Source organism: Sebastes fasciatus, chromosome 1 (genome assembly GCF_043250625.1).
Source record: "Sebastes fasciatus isolate fSebFas1 chromosome 1, fSebFas1.pri, whole genome shotgun sequence".
NCBI lineage: Eukaryota > Metazoa > Chordata > Actinopteri > Perciformes > Sebastidae > Sebastes > Sebastes fasciatus.
This window is the reverse complement of record NC_133795.1, coordinates 14,099,330-14,111,156: the sequence shown is the minus strand read 5'-3', so window position 1 is coordinate 14,111,156 and position 11,827 is coordinate 14,099,330. Positions and strand designations below refer to the sequence as shown.

Here is an 11,827-nt window from a genome sequence, read left to right as displayed (position 1 = left end):
ATGGAAGCTTTGGTGAGAAATATTTGAAGGTATCCAAAGCTTAGCGGAGCGGCAGGCTGTGTTCATCGTCCCCAATTTCAATGCTGCTGCCATACTGAAACCACGAGGGACACGGCGCCACTTGCGTGCACACACACACACACACACACCTGCGCTGACAGAAAAGAGGTGAACTGAACGTGCCACACACGTTTACTACTACCAGCGCCTGTGACGGTTAAGACAGGACGATAGTCGCATAAACTTGTCGATTTTTTTTATAATCTAACGAGTATTCGAGAAATCGAAAATCATGACCCATACCTAATACGAATAGTGATTTCGAGGTCAAATACCATGGCAACGGTCAAAGCTTCGAAGAATTCGGGTCAGCCCTAGTCCACAACTCAAAAACATTCAGTTTACTGTCATAGAGGAGTAAAGAAACCAGAAAATATTCACATTTAAGAAGCTGGAATTTTTACTTTTGTTTTTCTTAAAAAATTACTCAAACCGATTAATTGATTATCAAAATAGTTAGCGATTAATTTAATAGTTGACAACTAATCCATTAATCATTTGTTGCAGCTCTAACCTACAGTGTTGTTCTTAAGAACTGAACGAATATAGCAACGATGATGTTGCTATAAGAGATTCAAATTGCATTAATATAGCTAAAATAGTGGCCATAACTGAGCACCACAGATATGCTGCATGCATTTAAGTAGAGTATAATGAAGTTATATTCCCAAACTGTTGCTCTATGACAAAACATATGGTTCCTGGGCTCATAATTCGTGATGAAAGCTCCCCTGTGTTAGTGCTGTGTCTGGTTCGGGTTAAGGGGGTAATTATATGACAGTATAGTTCAGCCCAACTAGTTTGTAGCCTGGAGGAAGCACAATCACTGCTGACTGTAGTTTCCTGTCCAATAGCTGCAGCACACAAGTCTGAGGCAAAGTATAGTGGGAGTAAAGAGAGAGGAGAGAGACCGAGCAGCCTTCCACAGGACGGATACTGCTCATTTTAACAGTTAAACAAGTTTGGGACGCTGGTGCTTGTTTTTTTGTTTTGCAGAAAAGGAAAAACGTGCAGACAAAGAGTATTCAGCGAGCTGCTGCCTGCAGAGACTTCCCAACATCTGGTCCGCTGGAGGACGGGGCGAGCCGGAGAGAAGAGAGAAACTTTTTGGAGGCGGAGAGAAAACTTATCTTCGCTGGAAGAAGAAGAAAAATGCATTGAATTATTGGGAGTTATTTGGGGTCACCTACATGAGCCGAAAAGAGATCTGGTGGTCGTGTAAGGTGACAAGAGAGGAGGGAAAGAGGACGGGATAAGTAGAGAAGTCCACCTGGAGCGGTCAGAGGATGAATTAGCTGAAGGCTTTTTGGCTGCACCGCGTCCCAGCCAGAGAGAAGGTAAGAAGTTGTTGTTGTTGTTGTTGTTGTTGTGGTGGAATCAAAGTGATTTACTGTGCAGATGTAATCTAGGCAGAGAGAAAGGATCGATTCACTGCAGCTGAACTCGGTGTGAGCATGCAGGGACTCGTTTAGGGAGGCAGACATGCAATAAAGGTAAACACAATACACCCGTTATTATATAGCAGTAAGTAGGCTATAGGCTAATTAGACTTTCAGTTTCAGCATACATTTTTCTTGAAATTTAGACTTTACTATTTATGAAACCTGTGTACACCTATAGGCTACACATTTAAAGACGTTTGGCACTGTTTTTTATGTGTGCGTAAACTTCTTTTTACTGTTTCAAAAGTCTAAAACTATAATCCCACTGTTGTTATTTAATGGTGCAGACATTTTTTATGAATTCGGTAAACTTCGCTTCATCAAGCGCTTTCACTAAAACTCCAGCACTATAGGTTGTCAAAACTTTTCGGGGGCAGTGAGTGCGAGAGCGAAGCCGCGGGAGCGCGCAAACAGCTGTCCACAGCTGGGCTGCTCTGGCAGGGCTGGCGCGCGCCAAACACACGGTTGGCACGTGACACACTCAATTAGTCCCGTGTTAATGATGAGGGGAGAACGTGCCCGGTGCTCGGTGCTGCTGCTGCCTGCTCGACTCCTCTCTAAAATATCAGATAACAACACACGTGGATGGGTTACAGGAAGATAAGAATAAAAATAAGTCATCTCATTAAGCCTATTTGTCGCCTAGCAACCATTTAGTGAGCACTTAAAGGTGCAGTATAGGCTGAATGTTTTTGGCATCATTGGGCAAAAATTTCCATAATAACCTTTCAGCATATTGTTATTCAAGTGTTCTAAGAGAAAACTAGACTTCTGCACCTCCTATTGGCTCTGTTTTCAGGCTTTAAAAACTCTATCCCGTGACGGGAGACTGGCCAATCACAGGTCATTTCAGAGAGAGAGCGTTCCTATTGGCTGTTCATTCAACGGAGGCAGCTGTCAAACTAGGCAGCGCTGATCAAATATGAATCAATGTTTTGTTACTGTAAAGCCTATTTTTCGCCTCAAATGTTTTCAGAAACATCTTGTAGTGTACTGTTTAGCTGTAGAATGAGAAAGTTTGCTCCGGCTGGTGGGCGGTGCTTGGTATTTCCTCAACTGATCTCAACATAGCTGCCGGGATCAAAAACAATCTCATTTTACAGCGAAACAGTACACTACAAGATGTTTCTGAAAACAGTTGAGGAGAGAAATAGGAATTACAGTAACAGAATATTGATTTATATTTGATCAGCGCTGTCTCGTTTGACCGTTTGATCAGAGTTTGCGAGTGATTGACAGCTGCTCAGAGACGGCAAGGCTCCAGCTCGGCTCTGATTGGTTGTTTTCCTCCGGTCTGTGAAATCTTGCAGATGCTATTAGGAGCACCGGAGGACACAGAGGCACATGATTTTTTTTTCAGATTACCTGTCTCATGCACTACTGTCAGGATATAGTGACCTTTTTATGAAAAATAACTTTTTTTAATCATATTTGCTCCAATTCTACCCACTGCAGCTTTAAGTCAACGATAGTCAGCGTACTGTTGCTTGTGCTCGCACTACGTAGATGCGAGCATCAGTCAAAACAGTGAGGCGACACACACAAGACTGAATGTGCATTAGTCAGCTAAAACCACAATATCACTACATATTTCACATGCTTGGGAGTAATGTTAGCTTACTAAACAAAGGTTCATCCATGAATCGAAGGCCCTGCCGATGTTTATACTAGTTTTCCCCCCTGACGTCGGACATATTTTTGTTTTGCAAGACGGGCTTCACTAGATATAGCTTTGTTTTTTTTTGTGCTTCCGTGGAGTTTGTGTTGGAGCCTGAGTTGTGGTGGGGGCTGGTTTTGGTCGTTGGCGTTTGCAGACTCCATTTCTAACCGAATGTTAGCTTTGGTTGCACACTGTTAGCCCTGAAGCGGAGCTGATGAGAGTAAAGGCACTCTTGAGCGTGCATGACATCACATTCGTTGGGATTTTCCCGTAGAAACGAGCCCGGGTTCTTCACATTAAAAACAATCTTCAGGCTGATAGAGGAAACCCAGAAAGTTGCCGAAGGTCTCATTTGTTAGGTTAGGTTACAACCTGTTCACACATTGGCAATAAATAATAAAACGATTAAAAAAACATTTCAACGTGTAAAAACTTACATAAAGTCCCTTTAATTATCATTTTACCTCTTTCCTACACCTTTTCTTCTTGCTGCGTTTGTTACTGTTGTCTTTTTATCTGATGTTGCTGTTTATATATAGCTTTAAATACTACCCATATTGTTATTGTTTTCACAACACAAGTTTAAGGAGTTTAAACACTATTAATTAAAAGTAGGCTATGATTAGACACATCCGTTGTCTTACCACTGTTTCATGAAAGAAGCACGCCAGGCCCGTCCTTTAGTGATTTTTATAGCTGTAAGGGATTCATGCTGGTTCAAGTTGTGCCTGATTATACATCTGTCTCGACAGACGACCTGTTGGCTCGTTGCTCAATTTATAAAGACAATCTTTCATGTGACCCATGCGATCATCTCTGTGATAATATTTTTGGTTCTTTCTCCTCTCTGTGCTTCAGGCTCACTCCTTGGCCCCTCCACCTCCTCCCATAAGAGCCAGGCCTACGCCCATGGATGAGGAGAGGAGTGCCCCTGCCATCTCCCCAGAGCCACCTGATGAGGGGGACCCCAGTCTACCAGCTCCACAACCCAGCTCACAAGCAACCTCGACCGCAGAGAGAGCGAACAACTGCCCGAACCCAAAGCCCTGTCCTAGTCCAGGTAAGGAAGATGTTGCAAAACCAGACAGATTGGAGAAAGAACAAGAGCCAGTCCCATCACTGAACAGTTATGCGATGGGTCTGAACAAGCCTTGAATAGGATAATGTTATTACTACTACCATTAAACCTTTTTTTTTTTTGGTGTGTGTATATGAGTGTGGCTGCCTCAAAAAAGTGAGACAGTTAGTAAGTTATAAAGAAATTAAGCCATTTATTATGAAAAAGAGGAGCTGGTGGATTTGTGCTGAGAGAGGAGACCTCTCTATGCTCTTTCATGCATGTAAACCTCATTATTAGGGCTGTGTATTGGCAAGAAGCTGGCGATATGATATGTATTATGATACAGGGATTACGATTCAACATATTGCGATTAGGGCTGTCAAAGTTAAAGCAATAATAACATGTTAACCCAAATTAGTTTTAAAGCCACTAATTTCTTTAACGCATTAGAGCATCAGTTGCATTGCGACTGGCATCATATGAAATTACAAAACCTAATGAATCCATTGGTAGCAACCATGTTATACTGGCTTGTTGTGAAAGAAGCTAAATAATGCTCCAAACGTATGCTACATTTTGGCAAGGAAAAGCTGTCATGGCCATTTTCAAAGGGGTCCCTTGACCTCTGACTTAAAGATATATGAATGAAAATTGGTTCGATGGGTACCCACGTGTCTCCCCTTTACAGACATGCCCACTTAATGGTAATCACATGCAGTTTGAGGCAAGTCATAGTCAAGTCAGCACACTGACACACTGACAGCTGTTGTTGCCTGTTGGGCTTGACTTTGAGCATATTTTTTATGCTAAATGCAGTACCTGTGAGGGTTTCTGGACAATATTTGTCATTGTTTTGTGTTGGTAATTGATTTCCAACAATAAATATATACATACATTTGCATAAAGCAAGCATATTTGTCCACTCTCATGTTGATAAGAGTATTAAATACTTGACAGTTCTCTCTTTTAAGGTACATTTTGAACAGATAAAAAATGTGTGAATAATTTGCAATTATTCACGGTTAACTATGGACAATAATGCAATTAACAGCAATTAAATATTTTAGTAATTTATTCAGTTGACAGCCCTATTTGTGATATATTGCAATACTGTAAGCAGGGCGATGTATTGTGATTTTTTAAATCTAATTTTGGTACCTGTTATAATTTAAAGAGCAAACCATCATATGAATAAAATCTGAGTAAAACAAAGTTTACTTTTTTATGTAATCAGAACAGCGGGATCTGCAATTATCACAGCCCCTGTGAAATCCAACATCATAGCTCTGCTTTATGTGCAATATGAGCCACAAATCTTGTAAACTATTAATTAGAAAATGATAGTGTTTTTGAGAATCAATACAGTATCACAAGATATAATATTGCGATACTCAAGTGTATCGATATTTTCTCACACCCCTACTCATTATGGTCAAAGGCTGGCCAGTATGTGAGTGGATATGTAGCTGGACACAGTTTCCATTCTTTACAAGCTATAGAAGACCTTCTTACCCCAAAACAATAACAGACCAAAATATTCACCTTTGTGGAAGTGTGTTTTGGTTGATGTTAGTTTTCCAGAGTGTAATAGTCTTGAGTCACTGTCATGTCATGTTATATAATTACTAATCGCTAATGGTAGACCCAGAAACGGAGCTGTAGTGACTCACACCTAATCCCCCGAAAAATCATTGTGTGTTTTTGGCGGATGTCATGGTGATTCATTAGGTCAGAGGCCCTCTCGCTGACAGATAAAAACAGTTGTGTACGGAGGTGATCGGTCTGTGTGGGGGACCGCCGCCTTGGATGATCTGAGGGGTCAGGGCCAATTCAGCGCTGTGGAACGCTTAAAGGCCGCAATGGGACTCCTGGGAATTGGGGAATGAACCCATGACCCTTCCCCCTTTGTGTGATTGGTCATGGTGAGGGTTGACCGACAACTGAGGCGGGAACGAGGGACCATGGACCAACTCAGGGCAATATTGTGCCTGGATGACTCATCCAGGATCAGCCAGAATGACTCAAGTTCCCTTAAGCTTCTGTGAGAAAGCGACAGCGCAGACTGTAGATCAGAGCGCGGGTCCAGTTGGGTAATTAGGGTAGGTGTGGTAAACAGTTAGGGAAGTGTGCAGAGATTTAAGTGCCTTGTTGCCATGGATACATGCCACAAAAACCTCCAACGTTTGATGACGTTTTTTTGTTTTGTTTTTTAAAGACAAGTCTCAACCCAATCTATTATAATTACTGTATTGAATGTGCAAAAGCATAGAATCCAGACACGCACATCCCTGTTCTGCTACATTGTGGTTCACCATGATGAGTGTAAGTACAGCATCAGATTTAGTGATAACAACGCTGCGAAAAGTTTTGGAGTTATTAAACTGTAGCTTTGTGCCTGAACATGTTCTCGTGGCTTTGCTGACTTTACCTGCACTTGCTCCTCAGGAAGCCAACACAAAGTATAACTGTGGCTTCTCCCATTAAAGTTAGACTGCTTGTCTGGCTGGCTGGTCTAATTTGTGTGTGTGTGCGCTGACGGTAGGTAGGTGAGCCAGGGTGGGGAGGAGTAGATTGGTCAGGCTACCACTGAGGGCAACAAGGCCCTGCTTTCAGCGCTCTGCTTCACCCCCCCGCCCGTCCCTCTGCCTGCAGAGTGCAGGACTTTGGAGCAGCACAACAGGCACATATAAAGATCTAACTGAGGCTTGAATCACATTTTTGACCATGGATGCATTATTAGAAAGGCATAACAGGTTCCAAGATGGGGCTCTTTATTTCAGTCAAAGCTGTTTAGCCAGTGCATACGCCAGAAAAGTTTTTTTTTCTTTCTGGTTTACCTCCATGTTGTACAGTCCATGACAAATTTGCATTAGTGCCTCTTTTCCTGTTCGTGACTAACCTGATAATCAGACTGAATTTCATTTACTTCATTAATTCGGACTGACATTAAGTTAGTTACTTTCTTGCTGGGGGGCGGGGTTGCCCTAAACAATCAGTAGCAAGTGACGTATCCGTGCCACCAACAGCGTTTTTCATTGACATGGAATCTGCGGGGGCCGTTGCCCGGAGCAGTAAACGTTTTTCACATTGATCGAAAGATGTTGATTTAAAGGACCATTGTGTAACATTTAGGGGGATCTATTGCCTTAGAATGAGCCGTTTATATCTACATACGGAGCGGTTCCTCTCGCCACCGAGCCGGCCGCCATATTTCTACAGTTGCCCAGAACGGACAAACCAAACACTGTGTTAACTTTTCCTGCTTGGGCCGGAGTCGATAACGTTACACGCTCCAGAGTTAACCTGCGTCACTCCACTCATCTGCCGGGAAACAAGACACAGGAAACCTCTGTTGGTCTTGAGGAGCGGCAGCATTTATGTCTGCACAAACTGAAACGTCCACTGTACATCCACTTGATATTCTCAGAGCTAAACTAACTCTGTGTTCTGCTCCACTAGCTCACTTGTTCGCTGACACAAATTTGCCGCCGCTCTCTCTCTTGCTTCACCACTCACTTCCCACGTACACACACTCTACGCACCGAGTCTGCTATTCTCCAAATGACCCTCGCTACTCTTACAACAACTCTAGATAGGGCCATTCACGTTTTCACGTCAGCCACCGTAGTTCTTCCACACACTTGGCACACAGAAGAGGTTTCAAACTGAACAGATGTTACACACTGTACCTTTAAGAGCTGCTATTTCTGTAAGTCGACTTACAACAACTTGAACATCTGTGTAAATGTCATCCACACCTGTAGCCATTTTTAATGTATGTCGCTAGTTAGCTAGTTAGTTATCTAGGAAGAAGACATGCCCATTCTTAATCTTGGTTGGTTGATTGGTCAACTTTCTCTATATCGGCTGATCCAGACCTACAGTATGTGAACAAATCTGAAATGTGTGTGTTGTTAGTTCACGGCTTGTACAACACTACAAATTGGCATGAACCCAGGTCACTTAATTGATGCTTTTGCCACAATGTGTTGTGTGCACAGTAGATGCTTGCCTGTCATAAAAGGGGGATGGACACAATACTATGTACATCTGTACAATCAAATGCACCTGATGAGTTCGGTGAGAGTTTTAGCCCTCTTGTCACCCCATATTTGGATAGCAGTCTTTTCTGTTTTAAGTGAATTGAGCTCTGCTCAGTCGTTACAAGGCCACTGAACAGTGGTGCGTGTGTGTGTGTGTTGACAGATGTGTGCCTCTCGCTGTTGTGAGTGTTGCTCTCACTCAGGCATGAAGATGCAATGAGGCTGTCTGTTTATATAGGAGCCTCTTACTGTACCACCACATGCTGATTCCTTCATTCTCTTTCACCACTGGCATCTCTCTCACTCTATTTTCTCACTTCCTCTGTCTTTTTTTTTTGACTACTTCCCTGCTTTTGTCTCTGTTTATCTTCCTTCATGTCAGTCTCTGTATTAGGGCAGAACAAGAAGTAGTTTTTATGTTGCAATTTTGAAAGAGTACAGTTTTCAAATCACTAGAGCTCTGATTCTAAATATGACTTTTATTATTATAAAAAAAAGCATTCGTTTCTGATTCTATAGGAGGTTAAAGTATTATTTGGAGCTTGTTGATGTCGACAGCTATAACGGTACGTTCACACCCAAAGCGAACTTTATGTTGAGTGTTGATGGAGCAGCTACTATGTTAGCATAGCCTGGCACTGATCGATCCGAACTCCATTCAGAAAACAAGCAATTTAAAAGTTGTTTGCTTTTCGTCTTTCGGACAGACCTGACAAAGCATGGATTCAGACTTTTTACAAATTGGCATTATTATGTAGTTGTTTCGGCATCCTTTTGATCTGTTTATTGCAATTAAATCACAGCACAATCTGGTTATTTTGGGTTCATACCGCAGTAGCGACGTGTTGTTTGCTAGATACAGTCAGTGCAATGGCACTGTATGTGAATACAGCCTGCCACTGTGTGATGTTATGAACCCAGACATGATGGTGTTTGGTTTTCTGACATATCTGGGACTCCCACAACGTGAACAAAGCAGCAACAGTGGTTATTTCTTCCATGGTTGATGGAGGAAATGGCAGAAAGAAAAGTTGTTGGTATCTATGGAGATAAGCCTAAGCGTCTAGCGGGAATGAACACAAATGATTCCAGCGGTCCAACTCGTGTGAGAACTTCGCTCTTGGTATGAATGCGTCATGAGACAGTTGTTGCCAGCAAATACAGCCAGCTGTTGCTCATTAATGTTTAATTTCACCTGTTGGCCAAACAAAATGAAGATTTTGGCTGTTGTTTGGTTAAAATGATCTCTGGAAAAGGTCTTTACTTTTTATGCTCACCTAAAGAGGCTTTAATCAAGAAACCCTTGTTTGATGTGGACTTTGTCCTTTTGCTGCTCAGAAAGACCAACTTAGTGGTTAGTCTTTATTTAAATAAACAATTTAGTATTGGTTGACCCCATCACGTCGATTTCAGTCAGGTAGTTTGCAGTTTGCTTTCTTAGTTATCAAGTATAAATGACAGCTGGTAGAATCTCTCAGTTAAACCTCAAAGCACATCATAGTGTTTTTTAATAAAGATTTCTGTATCGGGACCTCTAGGATTTGGGGCTGTGAAGCACCTCGCTCTTTCAGTCGGTCAGTCAAGCAAACGTTAGCTCAACAGTGAGCTGTCAACAGTATATGATTAAGGTCATCAGTCTGACTGATATCAACTTTTAGTTAACCACTTTGTCAGATCATGAAGTTTGTCATTAGCTACAAATGTATCCTGTTGAAAACAGTGCGGATCACAAATACAGACCTGGAGTTTACTTGTTTATTTATGGAATGTAATCACAATAAAAATCGCAACCTCGATTGGCTATAAAATATTGGTCTGAAAAAATGCTATTAGATATTTTCATCAAATCTCTCAGCACTACTGTCAATATATTTTTGCCACCTTAACCTGTAATCACAGGTTTAGATGTTTGCTGGTTTATTCTGGTGCTCTCTTGTACTGTATAGAATAAAAATAATAAAATGCCTCTCTCTACATCACAGTCTAAACTACATTTATTTGATATATCTCTCTCTCTTCTCCAGCGTGCAGATGCAGCTATTTGCCTACTTGTCCCTTTTTAGTCCCTGAGGTTAGTCAAGGCGTGTGTCTAATTTGGTTTCTCACAGAGATAGAAATAAACCAGGAGCAGTTTGAGGCATTTTTACAGCATATTTGAACTACGAAAATGAGCCCGCTTTTTTATTTTTTTTCCTTCACCACCTCGCAAACATTTGATAAACTGTTGCTGCTGCTTTGGTGGCCTGCACTCTCCCTCTCTCTCTCTCCCTCTCTCTCCCTCTCTCGCTCTCTCTCACCAACTCCTGACTTGAGTCTCCAAACCCAACTAGACAATGTCATATACTGTTGACAGTTGGTGTCAGCATGATGTGATAGTGCTGTCTTGTTGAGACACTTGAGCCAGGGGCCTGTTACTGTACATTTAGAGCTACAGTGACAGATTTGATGGTTACCCCTTCAAGTGTGTGGTTGTTGTCTCTTCCAAGTCCAGTTGTGACAGAGATGTTATGTAGATTCGACCGATACTGTTTTTTTATGCCACTATTGATGCATTAATTCCTTTATACACCGGGGGCATGACGAAAAAATGACACAAAAATGCAAAATACTCGCCTGCAAATATTTCACATCAAAACTATTCATACCTGCAGCGTTGCCAATTTACGACAGTTGCAGCACTTTTTCAATAAAAGGTTTGAATAGATTCATGCAGACAGAGGACCAACTACCGGGATCCTATTGACCCAGAGCAGTGTCTTACATAAATTGTTGTATAAACTAAACTACTTTAAGCTATTTTTGTTTCCATTTAGCGAAATGCTCTGAGTGAATTTTACTCCGGTAAACAGTTATGCAGTATATATGTCTAGAGCGTTTATTGTGAAAGATATGAACGAAAGGAGTGGATCTGGTCTGCGCGGCCTTTGTCAAAGTTGAAAGGAGTAATAAAGTTTGCTGTCTTAGTTCGGACAACGGAGCCTTTGTGTTGTTGTCATTGATAGTACATTTTGAGTATGAACGTTGCGCACAACGTGGTTGATTGATGCATTTATTCATGGTGTGAAAGCTAAAAGAAATTGATCTCATTCCGGAAAAAAATTGCGTCACTTTTCTGCGTGTGAAAGTACTCATGACAATAATAACAGCTTAAAAAACATATATTGACATGCTAAGTAATCACAAAAAAATGCCCCCAGTGTGTAAAGGCCTTTAGAATAATACAAATCAAACAACAATATATCAATATAGATAACACCTAATAACCGTGTCATACTAGCTTGTTGCGAAGGAGGCTAAATAACGCTTCAGACTTACACTAAATTTTGGTGAGGAAAAACTGGCATGGCCATTTTCAAAGGGGTCTCTTGACCTCTGACCTCAAGATATGTGAATGAAAATGGGTTCTATGGGTACCCACGAGTCTCCCCTTTACAGACATGCCCACTTTATGATAACCACATGCAATTTGGGGCAAGTCATAGTCAAGTCAGAACACTGACACACTGACAGCTGTCGTTGCCTGTTGGGCTGCAGTTTACCATGTTATGATTTGAGCATATTT

The 11,827-nt window shown here is 41.6% G+C and overlaps 1 protein-coding gene across 2 annotated transcripts in view; it reads left to right on the top strand.

Moving 5' to 3' along the window:
• Positions 1-880: 880 nt before the first annotated feature.
• mdfi (MyoD family inhibitor) overlaps positions 881-11,827 on the top strand; it is a 37,014-nt gene continuing 26,067 nt past the window's right edge. Inside the window, exons 1-3 of one of the 2 annotated variants that reach the window (XM_074630858.1) lie at positions 881-1,397; positions 1,470-1,553; positions 4,021-4,222. In XM_074630858.1, coding sequence (XP_074486959.1) covers positions 4,072-4,222 — 151 coding nt within the window. In that variant the 5' untranslated portion in view covers positions 881-1,397; positions 1,470-1,553; positions 4,021-4,071. The remainder of the gene's footprint in view (positions 1,398-1,469; positions 1,554-4,020; positions 4,223-11,827) is intronic. The other variant, XM_074630850.1, reaches the window with a different exon arrangement.